General features: G+C 38.5%; 1 protein-coding gene across 8 annotated transcripts; it reads left to right on the top strand.

Moving 5' to 3' along the window:
- Nucleotides 1-164: 164 nt before the first annotated feature.
- HNRNPH3 (heterogeneous nuclear ribonucleoprotein H3) lies at nt 165-17,262 on the top strand. 8 transcript variants are annotated; one of them, XM_060768904.2, is made up of 10 exons: nt 165-326; nt 9,900-10,018; nt 10,534-10,672; nt 11,193-11,377; nt 11,726-11,812; nt 12,234-12,349; nt 15,345-15,480; nt 16,504-16,584; nt 16,666-16,755; nt 16,963-17,262. In XM_060768904.2, exons 2-10 carry the CDS (start codon nt 9,904-9,906, stop codon nt 17,037-17,039), a joined length of 1,026 nt encoding a protein of 341 aa, XP_060624887.1. In that variant the 5' UTR covers nt 165-326; nt 9,900-9,903; the 3' UTR covers nt 17,040-17,262. The 8 variants fall into 8 exon arrangements, with proteins under 8 accessions (XP_060624887.1, XP_060624888.1, XP_060624889.1 ...); XM_060768905.2 differs by having other exon boundaries at nt 166-326; nt 11,193-11,332; XM_067465678.1 differs by lacking the exon at nt 10,534-10,672 and having other exon boundaries at nt 221-326; nt 11,193-11,332.
- Nucleotides 17,263-18,815: the final 1,553 nt, after the last annotated feature.

The following is an 18,815-nucleotide window of genomic DNA, read 5'->3' as shown; positions in this document are numbered from 1 at the left end:
GCTTTCCGCTGCAGGGAAGAAATGCATCCAAAAGGGGCCACCGCCATCTTACACTCTCTCTCTCTCTCTCTCTCTCGCTCGCTCGCTCCCTCCCGCCTTTCCGCCTCGGCTCCCCTCCTGCGCATGCGCTGCAGCCTGCATCCGGGCACCAGGACGCGACTTTCCTGTCGGAGGCGTTCTCGCGAGACGCGTCGACGGCGCCATCCCTCCCGCCTCAGCTGCGCAGCTCGCTCCGCCGCGAGCGCTTCCTGGGCCTTTTTGAGGGCGAGTTCGGCGGGGCCCGTTGCGCCGGAAAGTCAGCTGGGGAAGGGGGTGAGGTGCTGCCGGTGAGTGGGGAGGCGGGAAGGGGCCCGGCGGCGACCCCGCGGGGAAAGAGCGGGCCGAGTGGGCGGGCCCGCCTTCTGGAGCCACGGCCGGGTCAGAGAGAGGGGCCGAGGGAGAGGGAGCGGGTCAAGCGGGAGGGCCTGTGCTTTGGGCGCGAGGCCTGCCTTTCCCTCAGGCGCCATGTTTAATGCGAAGAGCGGGGAGGGAAGTGTGGGCGACGCCTGGAGGCGCGGGGATTGGGCCCTCAGTCCACACAGCGGGCGAACAGGAGGGAGAGCGGGGCAACGAACAGTAACGGGCCGGCGCGCGCCTGACAAAAGGAAAGGCCGTGCGCGCGCGCGCACACACACACAGGCGCAAGGCCTCCAGGAGGATCACACCCCCTTCTACCCCCCTCCTCCTCATCCTCCCGGAGAGCGGGCGTTCTGGCCTCTGCCACGCCCCCTCCCACCGTTCTTTGTGGGTTTTGCGCCTGCGCGATCGGCGCGTGCGTGCTCAGAGGGCGGGGGGATTTCCTCGCAGAGCGCCCTAGGCGTTTGCAAGGCCTGTTCTGTTGTAGGGCTGCATGGTTACTTGCTGCGAGCGCTTCGAAAAGTGCTGAATCTGTAATCTCTCGTTCATAATTTGCATTAAGAAAAACTAACACACAATCAACAAACATACATAGAAAGTGAGAATACAAACCGTACCACAAAAGGAGTAGAAACACGAGGGGGATTTTTTAAGTAAGGTCCGTTTTGTTGTAGACACTAGTAGTTCGCGCGCATACCGCAACGAGCGTGTGCGTCGTGTACCGGCATGCTTGGGAACAACTGTACTCAGTTTCCGCTCTGTAGCTAGCCTGTACGGTTCTGTTCTGTGCTTTAAAAATGTTTAAAGCACAGAACAGATACCTAACTGACCGCCTCTCGGCCTATGAGCCTACGAGGACTTTGAGATCTTCCGGGGAGGCCCTGCTCTTGATCCCGCCTGCGTCACAGGCACGGCTGGCGGGGACGAGAGATAGGGCCTTCTCGGTTGTGGCTCCCCGGCTGTGGAACACCCTTCCCGTGGACATCAGGCTAGCCCCCTCCCTGTTGATTTTCCGCAGGAAGCTAAAGACCTGGCTGTTTAAGAAGGCATTTGATCAAAAAGTGCAATGACTGGAGATTTGACCATAGGAATGGAACAACGGAAATGATATCGGACAGTGGGTTTGATGATGAGACGATTCGGAATGTAGTAGAAATTTTGTAGTATTGGTGATGTTTGATAAGATGGTTTTTGATAATGATGATTGTGGATATCTTGCACTATGACTTGTAATTTGCACCTGTTTTTATGTTGTACACCGCAATGAGTCGCCCTCGGGCTGAGAATTGCGGTATATAAGAGCAGTAAATAAATAAATAAATAAATTTAAGACTATCAACTCACCCTCCAACTCATACTCCAGAGGACAGGAGCAGAATTCAAAACGATCTTGACAGATTAGAGAGATGGGCCAAAACTAACAAAATGACGAATCTGGAACATGTTTTTGATGACGAGACGACAGTGAATGGGTATTGTAGTAACTGTTTATTAATTGTGTAATGTGTTAGGTTGTTAACTGTTTTTATACTGTAGCACTGAATTTTTGCTGTTCGTATTTGTTGTGAACCGCTGTGAGTCGCCTTCGGGCTGAGAACAGCGGTATATAAGCAAGGTAAATAAATAAATAAATGAACAAAATGAAGTTCAACAGGGACAAATGCAAGATACTCCACTTGGGCAGGAAAAACGAAATGCAAAGATACAAAATGGGGGATGCCTGGCTCAAGAGCAGTACGTGTGAAAAAGATCTTGGAGTCCTCGTGGACAACAAGTTAAACATGAGCCAACAATGTGATGTGGCGGCAAAAAAAGCCAATGGGATTTTGGCCTGCATCAATAGGAGCATAGTGTCTAGATCTAGGGAAGTAATGCTACCCCTCTATTCCGCTTTGGTTAGATCATACCTGGAATATTGTGTCCAATTCTGGGCACCACAATTCAAGAGAGATATTGACAAGCTGGAATGTGTCCAGAGGAGGGCAACTAAAATGATCAAGGGCCTGGAGAACAAGCCCTATGAGGAGTGGCTTAAGGAGCTGGGCATGTTTAGCCTGGAGAAGAGAAGGCTGAGAGGAGATATGATAGCCATGTATAAATATGTGAGAGGAAGCCACATGGAGGAGGGAGCAAGCATGTTTTCTGCTTCCCTGGAGACTAGGACACGAAACAATGGCTTCAAACTACAAGAAAGGAGATTCCATCTGAACATGAGGAAGAGCTGTTCAGCAGTGGAACTCTGCCCCAGAATGTGTTGGAGGCTCCTTCTTTGGAAGCTTTTAAACAGAGGCTGGATGGCCATCTGTCAAGGGGTGATTTGAATGCAACATTCCTGCTTCTTGGCAGGGGGTTGGACTGGATGGCCCATGAGGTCTCTTCCAACTCTTTGATTCTATGATTCCGCATGTGAGGTTCGCTCAGTGATACGGTTTTTGTCAGCAAGGAACCTGCCTGCTGCAGAAATTCATCAATAGATTTGTGAAGTGTACTGTGATACTGTTATGAGTGAAAGCAAAGTGCGTAAATGGGTACAACAATTCAAAGATGGCCGTGACAATGTTCATGATGAGGACCACTCCAGTCGCCCTTCTTTGATTACAGACGATTTGGTGGCTTCAGTTGAAGCAAGCGAACCTCATATGCGGAGGGTGAGTTGATAGTCTTAAACATTTTTAAAGCACAGAGCGGAAACTGAGCACAGTTGTTCCCAAGGCATGCGGTATGCGCGCAAACTACTAGTGTCTACAACAAAACGGACCTTACTTAAAAACTACCCCTCGTACAATTTCCTAATCTAGAAAACATGCTGCTACAATCACTAAAGAATAACTACCTACTTAGTCTAAGGGCTTTATATCTCTGCCTGATTATTCTATTTTCTCAATGTTCTATGCCCATTAAAAGAATTGAATCTAATTTCTGTGTTCAGTTTTTGTGCTTGATATTAAGTTACCTTAGGGCTCAGTGAGAAGTACTTCAGAGAACGCATGTGTAATAGGAATTTACTAAAAGGGTAAGTCCTGCTTGCTATTTATCTTAGAGAACAGGATAGCAATACTGTTCCAGAATATTGACTAAAAAGTTAGAAGGCATTTTCAGTTATAGTAAGGGCATATGTTAAGATACAGAATCGATCCTGTTTTTCCACCCTGTAGTTTGTAATCAGCTGTAACATACTGATTGTATTGTAAATGGCCTGTTTAACAAAGTTACTGCTACAAACAATGCTTTTTTGGCCTTTATTTATTTTTCTGAAAGGATTATATCATTTCAATGCTACATACAATTCAGAGACGCCTGTTTACAGCAGAACACATTTTGAACATGTTCTAGAAAACCAATCCCATTAATATAAAAAAAACCCACTTCTATTCGTATGACTGTAATACTGTGTTACCCTTTTAGGCTTGATGTAGTTTACAAGTATTTATTTTGCTGTGTAGTATAGTTCTGAAGCAACAGAATACATTTCTTATTTCTGAAAGTATGAATAGCTTTTGTACTTTAGTTATTGCACTCAGTGACATATTTGGTTGTGTACAGAACTGTTACCAAGTTATCTGAGAATAGGCCTCACTGAGTATAATTAAACCCAACCGTTGAGTAAACAGGCATAGAATTGTGCTGTTTGTCCAATTCTTAGGCAAGCATTATTAAAATAGGAGTTAGTGTGCATTGATACAGTCTGCTGCTTATACTATTCAAAGTTTTTCAAGTGGGAAATTGTCTTATTTTTTAAATGCCTGAAGGGACCTGTAAATTTCAAAACTTTTGATGACACATACATGTGTCTTTGTTACTACATAAAAAGATAGCCTTGAATACTTTATGGGACAATCTCTCATGCCCTGTTTTGTCCCTCCTACACATTTTTGTGTAGCATGAGGAAAGCATTGCACCAGTGTTTAGCAAACTGCTCTGAAAAAATGAATTCATTTTGAAGTTTCCTGCTTGAGAGAGCAGTTCGTTTTAGGATGGAGTTTATCCATCTCTTTCAAGGAGAAGGAATAAAAAGAGGTGATCCGAAAAGGTATAGCCATTTCTGATTTATAGGAGCTATGACGACAAAGGCTGTAATGCAGTGTATGTTCATATTGGAGAGAGGAAAAAACCTGAACATAGTTTGATTTATATCTGAATAAATGTGTAGAGGAATTCTATTGGATAAAGTAGGTCAACACTGGGAAACTTGTGTTTCTCCAGATTTTGGATTACAACTTGTCATCCCTGGCCACTAGCAATAGTGGCTGAGCCTGATATTGGAGTTCAACAATTTCTAGATAAACGTAAGTTTCCCACTCATGTCATAAATGCAGAAAAAGAGGGCATACCTTGGAGGCAAAGATTACTGGACCCAAGGTAAAATTGAGCAAACAAGAAGTACATGTGTTATGGAAAGGCAAACAAACTACCAGGAAGAGAAGACTTAAAGCAAGCATAAATCTAAATGGAGTGGTGTAAGGGGATTTTTTTGGAAAATTGAGTCAAAGTTTTGTGTATTCTTCAATCGATATCTTATTCTTCATACCAGTTGTACATAAATTTAGTATGCAAAGTGAAGAAAATGGCAGTAACTGCCTATTTGTATCAAAAATTGTAGCAAAATATTTGATAGGCTGATGGATGCAGTAAAGTATCACATTTAGATATAAATTGTATTGAACTTCATCCATGTGAGTGGATCCGATAATGTAATTTAAGCTACCTCATAAGTTTCATTCAGTTGAGAAATGTCATTCATATAGCTGTATTTGAGATTGCATTATTCAAGGTAATATTTAAGTAGTTGTATTTGAACATTATCTTGGGTTCTTGTAAATATTTTTAGGATTTAGTAGGAAATGAAACTATTGAAAACTTACTGTACTAATTTCAGTGTGTCTCAAATACTGCTTCTCAAATGTACTTCCCAGGGATTTTAATCTGGAAATTAATTATATTTTTATTGTATAGTTCACTAGAGTTGGATCTATTCCATTTATCTGAATTTAATTTAATTTAATTTAATTAATTTGCCGTTGCAGTTATTAGACAATTGAAAATTGAAAATCCCCCCCTTCTCATCACAATTCAATGTATTATCAATATTGGCAGTCCCAAACAGAATAGAGGTAGAAACTCCAAGGAAGAGTTAGTTACTAACCTAGGAGACAGCTGTACTTTTTGTTTTGCCTTTATTGCTGCAGTTTCTTTCGTTTTTAGAAATGTTGTAAATGCTTTGTTTTCCTTTCGTTGTATTCACATCATTCTTAGCCACCTTGTGAGCTAAAAGTCCAGATAAGAATTGCAAAACAAAAAACAATAACTGTCTTATCACTCAGGACTTGTACTTGGCCCTGTCAGAAAAAATAAATTTCACAGTGTTTTCATGTTTTCTTTTTCAGTTGGTGGCATTCAGAACACTGTATCTCTGGCAGGAGACTATTACTGCTCTAGAATATTTTGCAGCACCTTTCTACCAAACCTGGAAATGTGTGTCTTTGGGGTGGGCGTTTTCCTTCGTTATTTAGATTGAGTGTCCCTTATCTCAAAGGCTTAGGATCAGAATGGTTTTATATTTTTTAAAACTTTCAAATACATATATTTGCATACATATACATAATGAGATATCTTGGAAATTGGTCCCAAGACTACATGCAAAATTAATGTATATTTCATATAAAATGTGACCTCTGTATCCAAGGGGTTATGCCCACTTTCCACACCCATGGATACCTGAAACTGGATAATACCAAACCCTATATTTTGACTGTACTCAGGCTCAAGGCATTCTATAAAATTGCACTGGAGGACCTAGAGAATCCTTGAGAGAGGGGGAGGATATGTTTTGGGACATGGATAAGTGAAACTGTGGATACACAAAACCTGTGTATAAAATAATTTTTAATAATTCTGTGTGTGAAACAAATTTTGCCTCGGGACATTTTTGGATTTTGAAGTAAAAATTGTGAAAAGGGGACCCCCAATCTGTATGTTTCTTGAATATAATTTCAGTCACTTTATTTTTAGACTTTTAACATTTTCTTATGCCTATGGGGGATTTTTTAAAAAAGAAATTAAAAAATAACCTATTAATGAAACACTAGGTTTCTCTTTGTTAACTTTTGCATATCTTTTTTCTCAACTAGGAAGTGAAGGTTGGTAACTAGTGTAGATTATGGTCTCATAGAAGATTGTCATAATACATTCAATCTCTATGTTAGATGTTAAAAAACATATTGGTAGAATAACTAAGTTGGGAGGTAGTATCCTGTTTATTACCTACTTGATTAGTTGGAAACATGCTAGTTTGCGATTGAATGCCGGAAGGGATAAGCTTTAGAAGCTGCTACCTTTCTGATCAATTACACCATGGCCTACATGGTGTACCTACATGGAAAGGGTACTTTAATAGAAGATGTGATGTTTCACAGTTATTAGAATTTTTTAAAGTTCAATTTCTGTGGCTAATAATGTTGGTCTCATTCTCTCCTTGTTAAATTTTCAGAAAAAAATAGACAAATGGGTCCTGGTGGAGAAAGGAATATAATGACTTATTTGAACAACTTGCAGCAAGTGTGCCTTCTGTGCTAAAAGACTAGAAAATAATCTCTTGGTCTTCCAAGTTCATTGGAGATATGAAAAGTTTCAGAACTGACAGACTCTTTCTGCTTATAATTGTTGGTAACTTACACTGTGTAAAACATCTGCAGTTGGCATACTTCTTCAGAGAGCTTTCAAGACACTATGTTTTCAGGTAGAGAAGATGAGACTTACATGGCTGGGGAAGCCAATACATGTGGAGAGTTGGAGATCAGATCCACTATAAGCTGTTTGGGGAGATTATGCATCTGAAATTCAGACCTCTCCAGTTTTAGTATTTTTGTGCTCTACTAAATTTCATTTCTGTGGTCACTTCTGGGCTGATCCCTTTCCTCATTTGGTAAAATATCTTCAGGATCCATCTTGTGATTAAACCTCTAGCTAGAGTTGAACAGTTGGAGACTTCTTGGTAAAAAGTTGGCATGTTTTGCCTCTAGAGCTAAGCTTTGGTTCTGTATCTTTCCTCTATAGTGATGTTTTAAGTGAGACTGATATAATCATATTCAGGGAAGTAGAGTACTTACCATGGGTGGTGAGAGTGTTCCCTGCTTGAGTTGCAAGCAGAGAGTTCTTTTCTTACCTTTTCTTATCAGAATTGAGCACTTTAAACATACACTTCTGATGTGCTGGTGATGACGTCAGATTCAGATTTGATATAGAAATTCTGAAAAATAATTGCAAAGCTGGAGGGGGCACCTGCAGGAGGCAGCTGGAAGGGACAAATTGTAACATCAATCAGTAGATAGCCTCATTAGTTATTTTGGGAGAGGAGAAAAGAACTCCATAGCTTACACTGAAACTGGGATAAGTTGGAGGGGGGGGGGTACATGTAGCAAAAGTCAGCTAAATTGTTGGTTCATTTGGTAAGTTTGTCATTAAATGCATACTTTGTAACCCAAGTACATCCATCTCACATAGATGGTTCCATTTCAAGTTTGGGGAAGACTGCCTGCCATGCTTTTGTTGTTTTTATTGGTGTGAAGCATACACATTGCTCATTGTGTTTAATGCTTTGAGCCACCCACCCTGGTGATACTGTTGAAGAGAATCTGATTTTTTTTTTACTAGTAAGACTGGAAAACATCCACATTCTTGTGGAACATTTCTCTTTCTGATGATGATTTTCATGCTTCAAAAGGTTCTGAAACCTTGAACTGTGCGCTCTCCTAGTGCGGCTTCTCTGTTATTCTAAAGTAGTGGGCAAGCTTAATGTTTGGGTTTGATTAGTTTCTGCACTAGTAAATGGGATTCAAGCTCATGTGGAGAACAGATTTGAGAGAACTAATACTTAGTTGTCCAGAGAGCTTGCCTTTTAACGTTTGTCTTGGGTGATCAAGGCAGATTGTTGAAATCATATTGTTACTTGGAGAATGCTACCTGCTATAGTGGTGATTGTGATTTTGTGAGCTGCATTTGCATCTACCAATTCATGTTTGGCCATTTTATTTCATTTTGCTGGATAGTTTTTCTAACCTTGGTAGGTAAGGTGTATTTTGTGAAAATATGTGATCTTGAGGCAGTTGGGATGTGATTTGTTTTTCTTGCTTCAAGTCTAAAGAAGTGGTTTCTTGCATGTGATCTGAGTCCATCTTTGTGGGAGCAGACGTAAGTGTTCTTCTCTCTCTACTTGAGAGATTTTTTTCCAGACTTGTCTAGTGAAGAATAGAATCCTTCCTTATGCATTTCTCTTATAGCCTTTTGCCCTTCTAGATAGGGAGAGATAGGACTACTGTCAAAGCTATAATATAAGGCAAAATCTGGACAAAACTGGGGATCCCTCCTCTATTTTCTGTTCCTATTTTAAAAAAATAATCTTGTAGGAATAAGTTTCAACTTCTTCCCTACCAACTGAAAATTACTAAATAAAATTTGTATACTAATACCAAATTTCTTAGTGAGTAAAACCACATTATTTTAAAGTTGGGGTTCTCACATGTGCCTTCAGTTGATAACTAAATAAGCTTCTAGTATCTCTGGGTATTCCTGTTCAGTTATTGAAACAGAAGAATATTACTATGTTCTCTTTAGGGCACATGCATTTGCAAGTTTGTGAGCCCCATTAAATAGCTGACGTTCCATAAGTCCTGAAAACAAAAATGCTTATCCTTCCTGATTCTTATCTTATTAACTTATAGTTAGTTGACTTCCACATTTCATATATTGTATATGTCATATTTTCATTAAAAAAGAAATTGTCTGCCTAGTAGCTTTCAAAAGAAAAAATGTTTTGTTTGCTTCTCTCTGTCTGGCTGTTGTCTGTCTTGCTGTTGAAACCTGACCTTTTGTACACTATCCTGTTTCATTTTCCCTGTCTCCTAACTTTTATCCCATGCCCATTAGCCCCCTTTCTAAGATCCTGGTGTTTTGCTTCCCAGTCACTGTCTCACATAGTTGTCAGAACTCCAGTTCTATAGCTGGCATTGGAAGAAAACATGCATGTGGCTTGTACGTAGGCAGAGTAAAGGTGTGTGCACACTGTTCATTTGCATTGTTAGGCAAAAGTTTATAGTGGCTTTACAAGCCTGTAACATTATGAGTTAAGGTAGTGCAAATTGGGTTAATGGTCAGTGCATGGCTGGGCTAATTGACAGGAACTGGGAGATATTATTGCTTTCCAAAGCAGTAGAAGTTGACTTTATAGATAGGTGCAGCTCATTCGAGAGCCAAAGGTGTTGAGGGTAGCTGTGTGGCAGGCTGCATGAGAAGGTCATGCTAGTTGTATGTATGCATTAAAGACAATGGCGGTTGCAAACTCACATAGGATTATGCTTTTGGTAACATCGGAGCAGCTGTTGCATTTTTTAATGTTTCAAGATATTGCTAATATATACAGTCCTGCTAACGAAGGGGTGGGGGTGAATCATGATTCTCAAATGCTAAATTTGCTGTTTATGTTTTTTATGGTGTTTGATTTTAAACAGCAAAATGGACTGGGCTGGGAAACATAATGGTCCAAATGATTCATCTAGTGATGGAACAGTACGATTGCGTGGTCTGCCATTTGGCTGCAGCAAGGAGGAGATCGTTCAGTTCTTTCAAGGTAGCTCTAGTGTTAATGTCAAGTGACTTTCAGTGTTTCTATGTCTGCAAGATTGATATTTCAAATAGTTTTAATTTTTATTAGTTATTCCTGGTTGGGGGGATTGGGGGGATCAGTCTTTAAAATTCAGACAGCTAATTCTTGTATTCTTTATTAAAATACTGCTAAAGAGTTAAGAAATGCTTTGGTTAGTATAGGCTATGAAATTTATACACATTTAGATACCTTGCTAGGAAACAGGATATACAAAGTATGTAGTTATTAGTACAGTATGCAGCATAGGTGGGCCTTTGTGATGTAGCTGTTGCTGTGTAGTCTGAACAGAAACAGTAATAGAATGTCTAAACCCATAAAGTTTAATGAAACATCTTTAGTGTGTGTATTTAGCCTGGGGGGGAAGCTAAACAATTTTTTTTGTATTTGTATAGATTTGCTTTAAGTATTTTCTACAGATGGGAATGTTTCAGACTTTAACACTCTTCCCCTTGATGGGGTTATTTGTCCTTGGGTTAAAGGGTTGGAAATCGTGCCAAATGGGATAACATTGACGCTGGACTACCAGGGGAGAAGCACAGGGGAGGCCTTCGTGCAGTTTGCTTCAAAGGAGATAGCAGAAAAAGCTCTGGGGAAACACAAGGAAAGAATAGGGCACAGGTGGGGATGGAGAGTTTGGGATGGTGTTAAATCTTCTTTGGGGGGTTGGGGGTGTCAGTGATGCTTGGGTGGGGGGTTGGGGGAGAATAAATTAACTGGCTATTGTTTTTTTAAAAAAAGAATCACCCTAAGTAACTTGGGAGGTATTGTAGATTTGGTGGGAGTGGGGATTGGTAATATTATGTAGCTTCATATAATTGGACTATTTCAATTTTTGTGTAGGGTGTTCTGTGATAGCCAGACATTTTTTTCTGGGGTAGGGGGGGAGTGTGGTTTAGAGATTTGTTATATTTAATGTACAGTTAGATTTTTTTAGTCAGTATACTAAATCAGAAAAATGTTTTGAATTTAAATTCCGTAAATATTTAAGTGACACTTGGAACAACAGTGTACACTTCTATTGAATGCTTTATCTAGATAAAAGAATTCAGAATATTTGTGAAAAAATTTACTCTATTTTTTCCAAACATCTTATATTTGTATTCTTACATTTGTATATTGTGCATCTTTTTTTACTCAGATATATTGAGATCTTCAAAAGTAGTAAGAGTGAAATCCGAGGATTCTATGACCCACCACGAAGAATGATGGGACAGCGACCTGGACCATATGATAGACCAATGGGAGGAAGAGGGGGTTATTATGGAGCTGGGCGTGGAAGTATGTATGACAGAATGCATCGAGGAGGTGGTGGATATGACGGTGGTATGTGTATCTAATGACCACAGGCTCTTGTCATTTTCATGTTCCTGACGTTTTGTCAAGAAATACAGAAATGACATTAACTATTATACGTACCAAGTCTGAAATCTGGATACCAATCAGTTTTTTTGCAAGCAGTGTGACTAAAGATTGAAAAGGTATGGAGAGGCACCTAAAATTAGATTTTGACTGTAAAAACCCTGGCTTGCATGTCTTTGAGCCTGACAGCATTTATGTATCTGCATTTGTTTTTGTATTCAATGTGGAGAAATTTTGGTTATATGCATACTGTTAATATGTGAAGCATGCCTTTAAAGAGCATTACATTGTATGTCCACTTAAATTTCACAGGGTATGGTAGCTTTGATGAGTATGGTGGCTATAACAATTATGGCTATGGAAATGATGGCTATGATGACAGAATGAGAGATGGGAGAGGTAAGATCTAAACACTGAATAATATGCTTCACTATCAGGCTGTCTCATTCAAGCTGTCTTAAGTACAGAAAAAAGGATGTACTTTGTTTTAAGAAAATGTATGAACATAAGTTCTAGCAAAAATGGCAACTAAAAGAAAACTGTTTATCTCTAGGGGTAGATTTTATTTTTTTCAGTGGCAGGAAATTGTGTGTACTGCTTTAGGGTTGTAAATCCCAGTATGTGATTAGGTGGCAAAATTACTCTTCTATACATCATTCTTGAACGGAATGGAAAAAATATAGATTATGGCTGGTACCAAAAGATGACTAGTGAAAAGTGAACCATAGTAGCATATATTCTAGTATTTGCCACAAGAGAAGTAAGTGCACATAGGATGTCCCTTAGTAAAACATGTGTTTATGGACAATTTTGTTTCTAGGAATGGGAGGCCATGGGTATGGTGGAGCAGGAGATGCCAGCTCAGGCTTTCAAGGTGGTCATTTTGTTCACATGAGGGGATTGCCATTTCGAGCTACAGAAAATGACATAGCTAATGTAAGTGTTGCAGACACATCTTCTTTTCATTTTTCATAGCCAGTGAATTGCTTACTTCGGAAATTAGATGCATGCAACCATTTTGAAACTGATTTGAATGTATGGTAGTACTAAACTCTACCATGTATTTTATTCATGATAGCTTTTGTTAATTTTAGCTTATTGGTATCTTGGAGGAGGGTAAACACATCAATGCTTAATTCATAGCCCTTCCACACAGGCATATAACCCAGAATATCAAGGCAGAAAATTCCACAATATCTGCTTTGAACTGGATTATCTGAGTCCACACTGCTATATATTCCAGTTCAAAGCAGATAATGTGGGATTATATTCAGCTATGTGGAAGGAACCTTGGACAAATCAGAGGTGCTCCTGGTCACCTGAAAGCCAAATCAAACAATAGTTTGTGCAGGATAGAGTTATGCCACCGCTGGAGAGGCAGGTTTTCTGTTTCCATGTACGTACTGTTGGATTCAATCCTGGCCAGAAGTGCATTTATATAATTCAACCTGATGTGTCAGTTCTCCTTGTTCCTGAAAGTGCTGGTCTAGCCATAATGACATGTGCCTTTGTTAAATGCTGTTTGGATTCCTTCACATGTATTTTACATGTGTTTATCTTTAAAGTGTTTGGTAACTGCAATTGGTCCAAAAAGTTGTATCCAGACTTTTGACCAGCGCTAGAGAGATAATGTGCAATAGCTCAGAGTCAATTTTCTGGGCCAAATTTGGAGTGTTGCTTATGGAGCTTTAAGTTATAAATGATTTGGGTGTGGGCAGCTTGCCACTGTTTCCCCATGCTAGGCTACTAGGATTTTGGTATCTGTAGGAGAGGAACATATTTTGGTCGATTTGATGCAGGGATGAGAAGGCCATATCAGTGTCTGTTCCCACATTGGAATTCCCTTTCATTCACAAGTAATCTAGCTCTTTCTCTGTTTTCACTGGGGGGTGAGGGGTGAAAGGGCTGACCCATGAGAACTGACTATCTGTTTTAACCAAAGATTATAAAATGAATATGCTAGATTTAAAAAAATACTGCTTGTTTAGGGTTTTAAAAGATTTTTAAACATTATAAATAAATTTAATTTGCATCCTAACATGTTTCATTTATTCTATTTTTGTTGGAGCTTTAACAATTATGATGACAAGCAGCCTTGCATCCTAACTTCTATAGAAAAGTGGGAATATAATTAAAATAAAAACTATAATATGTTTGACAACTAAATAAATAGATCTTAAAAGAAGTTGTGTGTTGTAAAAACTCAGGTAAGGAGAGGATTTGGCTACTTTATGGAAGATGATTGAGATCATTAACTTTAAAAAACTAGCAAATAGGAAGCTTTACTTAGTTATTATTACCATTCATGCTTTCATTTGTTTTAGTTATCATTAGTGTAACAATTACACTAAAACGAGGCTCATTACTGATCACTAGTTGAATATATAGAAATTGTAAAAGATGTAGCTATAGAAGATCGAGAAAAGAAATGATAGAGTAAACTTCTTTCTTGGTTACTGCTATGGTTTTGTGAATAGTTTCTTTTTTGATATACAGTATTTTATCAGTACTTTTGCTCCTTGTTATGGAGACTTGAAATCATCAAACAAAAAGCAAACAAACCATGGGGCTTGCAGTAAAAAAAATAAAACACCTTTTATCTATTCTGGTGGCCTAATTGAATGTCTATGAATTAACTCATCTATCAAATTAAAGCCAATTTTGAGCAGAAGCAACCTCATGGATATAATGTTTCCCCATGGTCTATTCAGTTCTGAAGACTTTGAGATCTTAGGGCATTTTAGGTAGACATAGGAATGTTCAAGTCAGAAATCACGCATACACCCCCCCCCCAAATATTATTGATCATAATTGTCACAAGAATTGAAATTGTGGTTACAGAGGAAATGAAGCACCATCAAGGCAACTGAGCTGAAAATTCTCATATGAACTAGCTTAGTTTCAAAAATATATATAAACCAATGTTTGTGTTCAATGTCATTCCGGTTAACATAAGAGTATAGTAACGTTTTGAAAATCAGCCTTACCTTGCATTGTTTATTATTCATCTTCAGTGGTATTCTTTTGCAATTTGCCCTTTTTGAAGCTCTTCTGAATGGGTTTAGATATTTTTATTCTAATGCATTAGCTATAGTATATAACCAGTCTGTTTGTACAAGTAAATGCAACTGATCCCATTGTAAGGTTTATGAGGAAAATTGACTCCGTACTTTGAGATGTTATTTTGTGTCTAGACAAACCCTTCCTTAAGCTACTGTTCTGCGAATTGCTTGTTCATAGACCATAGGATTCTAATAGAATCACAATAGATCCAAAGAGCCTGAAGTTGTCTACTCCAGGCTGTAATAATATCAAGATTTTGTGCATTATTCATAGTCCAATGATAACTATGTAACAAAATATTTTTTAAAATTCTGTTACTTTGTCGATTTTGGTTTAATTATGTAGTAGCTGCTATACTCCAGAAACTTTGTTTTTGTGGCTGACACAAACTATGTTGAATTGTATTGTCGAAGGCTTTCATGGCTGGAATCACTAAGTTCTTGTGATGGCCATATAGCCCGAAAAAATCCACAAGAACTTATGTTGAATTGGTTGAAACTTGATGAGATATTCATTAAAAACCTATAGTAAAATGTGCTGCAGGATGCCCTGCAAAAACAAGGTTTTTGCAATTTAATAAACCATGTTTTTATGATAGAACCAATCGCAATATGACATTTATAACTCAGGAACAAAAATTGTGTTACATAGTGTAATGGATGAAAGGCTGAAATAAGGTATTTAAGAGCTTCTGTAGATTAAGCATCGTAATAACACGTGTGTGAATTCGAGGAGAAACTTCAGTCTAAAAACCACACTATGGGTATGGCTGTTAGTAAATGTGTGAAATGGATTGGACGCATTTACAATCTTCTAGCTTAGATTTAAATATTTCTACAATCATTAATGTACTATTTCTCATTTTTAGTTTTTTTCACCACTGACCCCTATAAGAGTTCATATTGACATTGGAGCAGACGGTAGAGCAACAGGCGAAGCTGATGTAGAATTTGTGACACATGAAGATGCAGTGGCTGCCATGTCAAAGGATAAAAATCATATGCGTAAGTTAAAGGAAACAGTACAGTAAAATGATAGAATTGGTGCTTTCTATCTAATAAATAACATGAGCATTTTCTTATGTCACCTGATTTTCATATAACTACAAAGCAAGCAATCTTCAAAATTGTATTAATCAAACTAGATACAGTTATCAGGCATGAATACATGAGCTCCCTATATTGTATTCTTATATTGTATATATTAGAAAAGTACTCCTATTTCACACCTCCAAGTTCTTTACAGAGCAGCATGTGCTGATTTATTCACTTTCGGTTATAAAAGGAGGGTGGGGGATTATAAATTTTCAGTTCCTCAGCCAGTGGAGGAATCATCTACCTAAGAGTTAATTCCAGTTGCCACCTAAAAAAAGTGTTCCTTTTAAAAAGTAGCATCTCTTTTCTTCTCTGTAGTGATGTCTCTCCTCCCCCCCCCCCCCAACATCTTTTCCTTTTTCAGTTTTCAGCTCTTCTTTATGAGAAAGAAGAAAGCAAGGGCACTTATGGGTTCAAGAGACCCTCCATAAAGCATGCACTCTTATCCAAACCCTGCAGAAATAGAATTCTACAGAAGGCAGTCACGGAATTTAAAGTGGGATACACACTTTACCTACTCTTTAAAATGTAGTGTAATGATGTAATGCTTCCTAGAGGAAATTTACAGAGCAGCAACATGGGCTACTCCTCACACTCTTACAAAGCATTACAGACTTTGGCAAGTCCTGTCGAATCAAATTATATTCTTTCCCTTTTTTTCAATTTGGGAATGAACTGTAGGAGGGGTTGGGGACTCAATTATATGTACACTTCAAAAAAGGTAAACATGATTCCTTTCCTAGCCTGGGTGGTGACTGGATTTAACTCTTTTGTGTATGATTTCTTCCCCAATGTTAGGTATGTTGGATACAAAAATATGTACATTTTTGTTTAGCTCACCCTTCCTCCTTCTCAAAAAGTTGCACAGACTATGAAGCCATCTCAATTAAGCTTTCACTTATGGACTTGCACTTTCTGACTATTCCTTTAAAGAACATCGATACATTGAGCTGTTCCTGAATTCAACTGCTGGAGGCGGTGCTGGCATGGGAGGCTATGGCAGAGATGGCATGGGTATGCTTGGTTTTACCTTTTAAATTCAAATTAAATATAACCAGGATCTCTAAAAGGCTAACAGTAAACACTGTTTTTTAGATCAAGGTGGTTATGGTTCCGTTGGAAGAATGGGAATGAGCAGCAGTTATAGTGGAGGATATGGTACTCCTGATGGATTAGGTGGCTATGGTAAGTTGTCTTAATAACCAAACTATATTTTTCTTCACTGCTAAAGCACCTTACTTTTAGCAAGTTCATGTTACCTGAGGAAATTAATGAAGTATACCTTGTTTGCACAGAAGAAATGTACAGTTTATTGTATAAATGGTTGAGGCCATGGCTGTGTAATGTTCAACAATGACTGCAGCAATAAAACTTTCTGTTATTGCTTGATAGGTCGTGGCAGTGGAAATAGTGGTGGATACTATGGTCAAGGCAACATGGGAGGAGGTGGATGGCGCGGAATGTATTGAAAAGTCACATTGTGTCTACAAAGCGTATTGGAAGGAGACAGTACCTGGTCTACTAGGCTTTCTTACAAAATTTAAATTTCTTTTGTATTGAAAACTTTATAATGACTGAAGGAATGTGTTTTCCCATTATTTGGTAAGCAACAGATTGCGATGGGGAAATCTGTTTTCTGTAGGTTTTATTTGTTGCATACTCTTGACTTTAAATAAATTTTTTATATTCAAACCACTGATGTTGATACTTTTTATACTAGTTGTTCTAAAAGGTATGTTGCATATTCCAAAACTCTGTTCATTTAAGAGATTCAGATCATTAAAACCGTTGTCTCATTATTGATACAACATTCTGTAAAATGAAGCAACCATCAACTTGATAGTACATTTGTTGAGATTTGAAGCAAAAGCATAGGATAGTTTCTTTCAGTTAATCTGTTGCAAAATGCTTGCCAGTGAAGACATGTTCCCAAAGCAAAATGTCTCAAACTGTGCTGAGCACGATGGCTGTCAGTTAAAATTCTGGAATGACCCTAGTTGATGTTTGAACTATGTGCATTCCAGAAATCTCTTAACTCTTAAAGTATATGTAAGTCATTGGTACACATCTGCATCAATTTTCATACTCTTATCTTTTGCAATCAGATTTTCAGACATGGTATGTTGTGAATAATATCGTATGGCCAATATCAGATATGAAGCATCCAATTATTATTTTAGTGGACTAAAGCAACATCCATAGGACGATCAGTAACTATTTTCCTAGAAGTAAACATTTAAGTTAGGGATGCTGTTCCTATTGCTGACGACAGGCATTTCAAACAGAGATTAACAGATGATTAGATTACACAAATATGTGGTCTGGTTGCTGTGCATTTAAAATGTAAAATGTTTGGATAAAATACTGTTTAGACACTTAAGCATTCTCTGTGTGTTGAAGAAAAGGTACTACATATTTATGGTTGTTGTTTATTTCCTTCCATTTCAATTGCTTGAAATCCTACAAATTCTTCCCAACAATTTGTCAAGTGTGATCAATTACTGAAACTTTGTTGCCTGTTTTTGCTAGTAATGTTATGTATGTAATAAATGTCTTATTGTGGGAGATAGCAAAATAGACTCCATTCTAGGAACTGTGTTGTGTCAATTAATCTAAGATGTACATAAACTGAGGGTGAAAATAACACATTTAAAGGTTTGATTCTTTATTCTTAAAAGAAAACCACAGGGAATCACTTTTTAAAAGATTGATGGCTCATAAATTATAATTTGTTTAGACATCTTTTTAAAAACCTTTAGAGATTTGACCATAATTGCTATAAACATTGTTGCTCAAGCGGTTAAGTGGCTGCATGTGTGAACTAGGACTTGATTTTTGGGAAACTGAGGGCCACAAAGCAGAGGGAAGTTTGGAAGCTTACAAAGGGCCAGAGAGCATAGGAGACAAGCAGAGACATGGAAAGTGGAGGGGGAGATACACATAAGATGCCATTCTTTAAATAAAACCAGTGTTTGTGATCCAAACTTCAGTTTGTAAAATGTCAGAACAGTTCTAGGCGCAGCTTATAGGAGTTGCATGAATACTATGCAGGTATAACTGAATCCAGCCTCAAGCTGTCAAATGCAGCAGACTGACAGATTTCTATTGTGCCACCATGTTCGTACCCATTGACAAGTTTATCCCCTTCTCTGGAAACATGTCAGGGACTGGCAACTGGTATCTCATAGACCAGGACTGCTCTAAGCCATTAAATATTTTTGCTGTGTTTACAAACCTTAAGAGTT

This window comes from Anolis sagrei, chromosome 3, assembly GCF_037176765.1.
Source record: "Anolis sagrei isolate rAnoSag1 chromosome 3, rAnoSag1.mat, whole genome shotgun sequence".
NCBI classification, from domain to species: domain Eukaryota; kingdom Metazoa; phylum Chordata; class Lepidosauria; order Squamata; family Dactyloidae; genus Anolis; species Anolis sagrei.
The sequence above is the reverse complement of the archived record's forward strand: the minus strand, read 5'-3'. Positions and strand labels throughout refer to the sequence as shown.

What these genes read in the sequence shown, in the direction of transcription:
- HNRNPH3 (XM_060768904.2), top strand. Translation starts at nt 9,904, where the DNA reads ATGGACTGGGCTGGGAAACATAATGGTCCAAATGATTCATCTAGTGAT. An exon ending in AGGTGGTGGATATGACGGTG is followed by an intron (nt 11,378 to 11,725) that starts GTATGTGTATCT and finishes TAAATTTCACAG; the next exon opens with GGTATGGTAGCTTTGATGAG. An exon ending in CAGAAAATGACATAGCTAAT is followed by an intron (nt 12,350 to 15,344) that starts GTAAGTGTTGCA and finishes TCTCATTTTTAG; the next exon opens with TTTTTTTCACCACTGACCCC.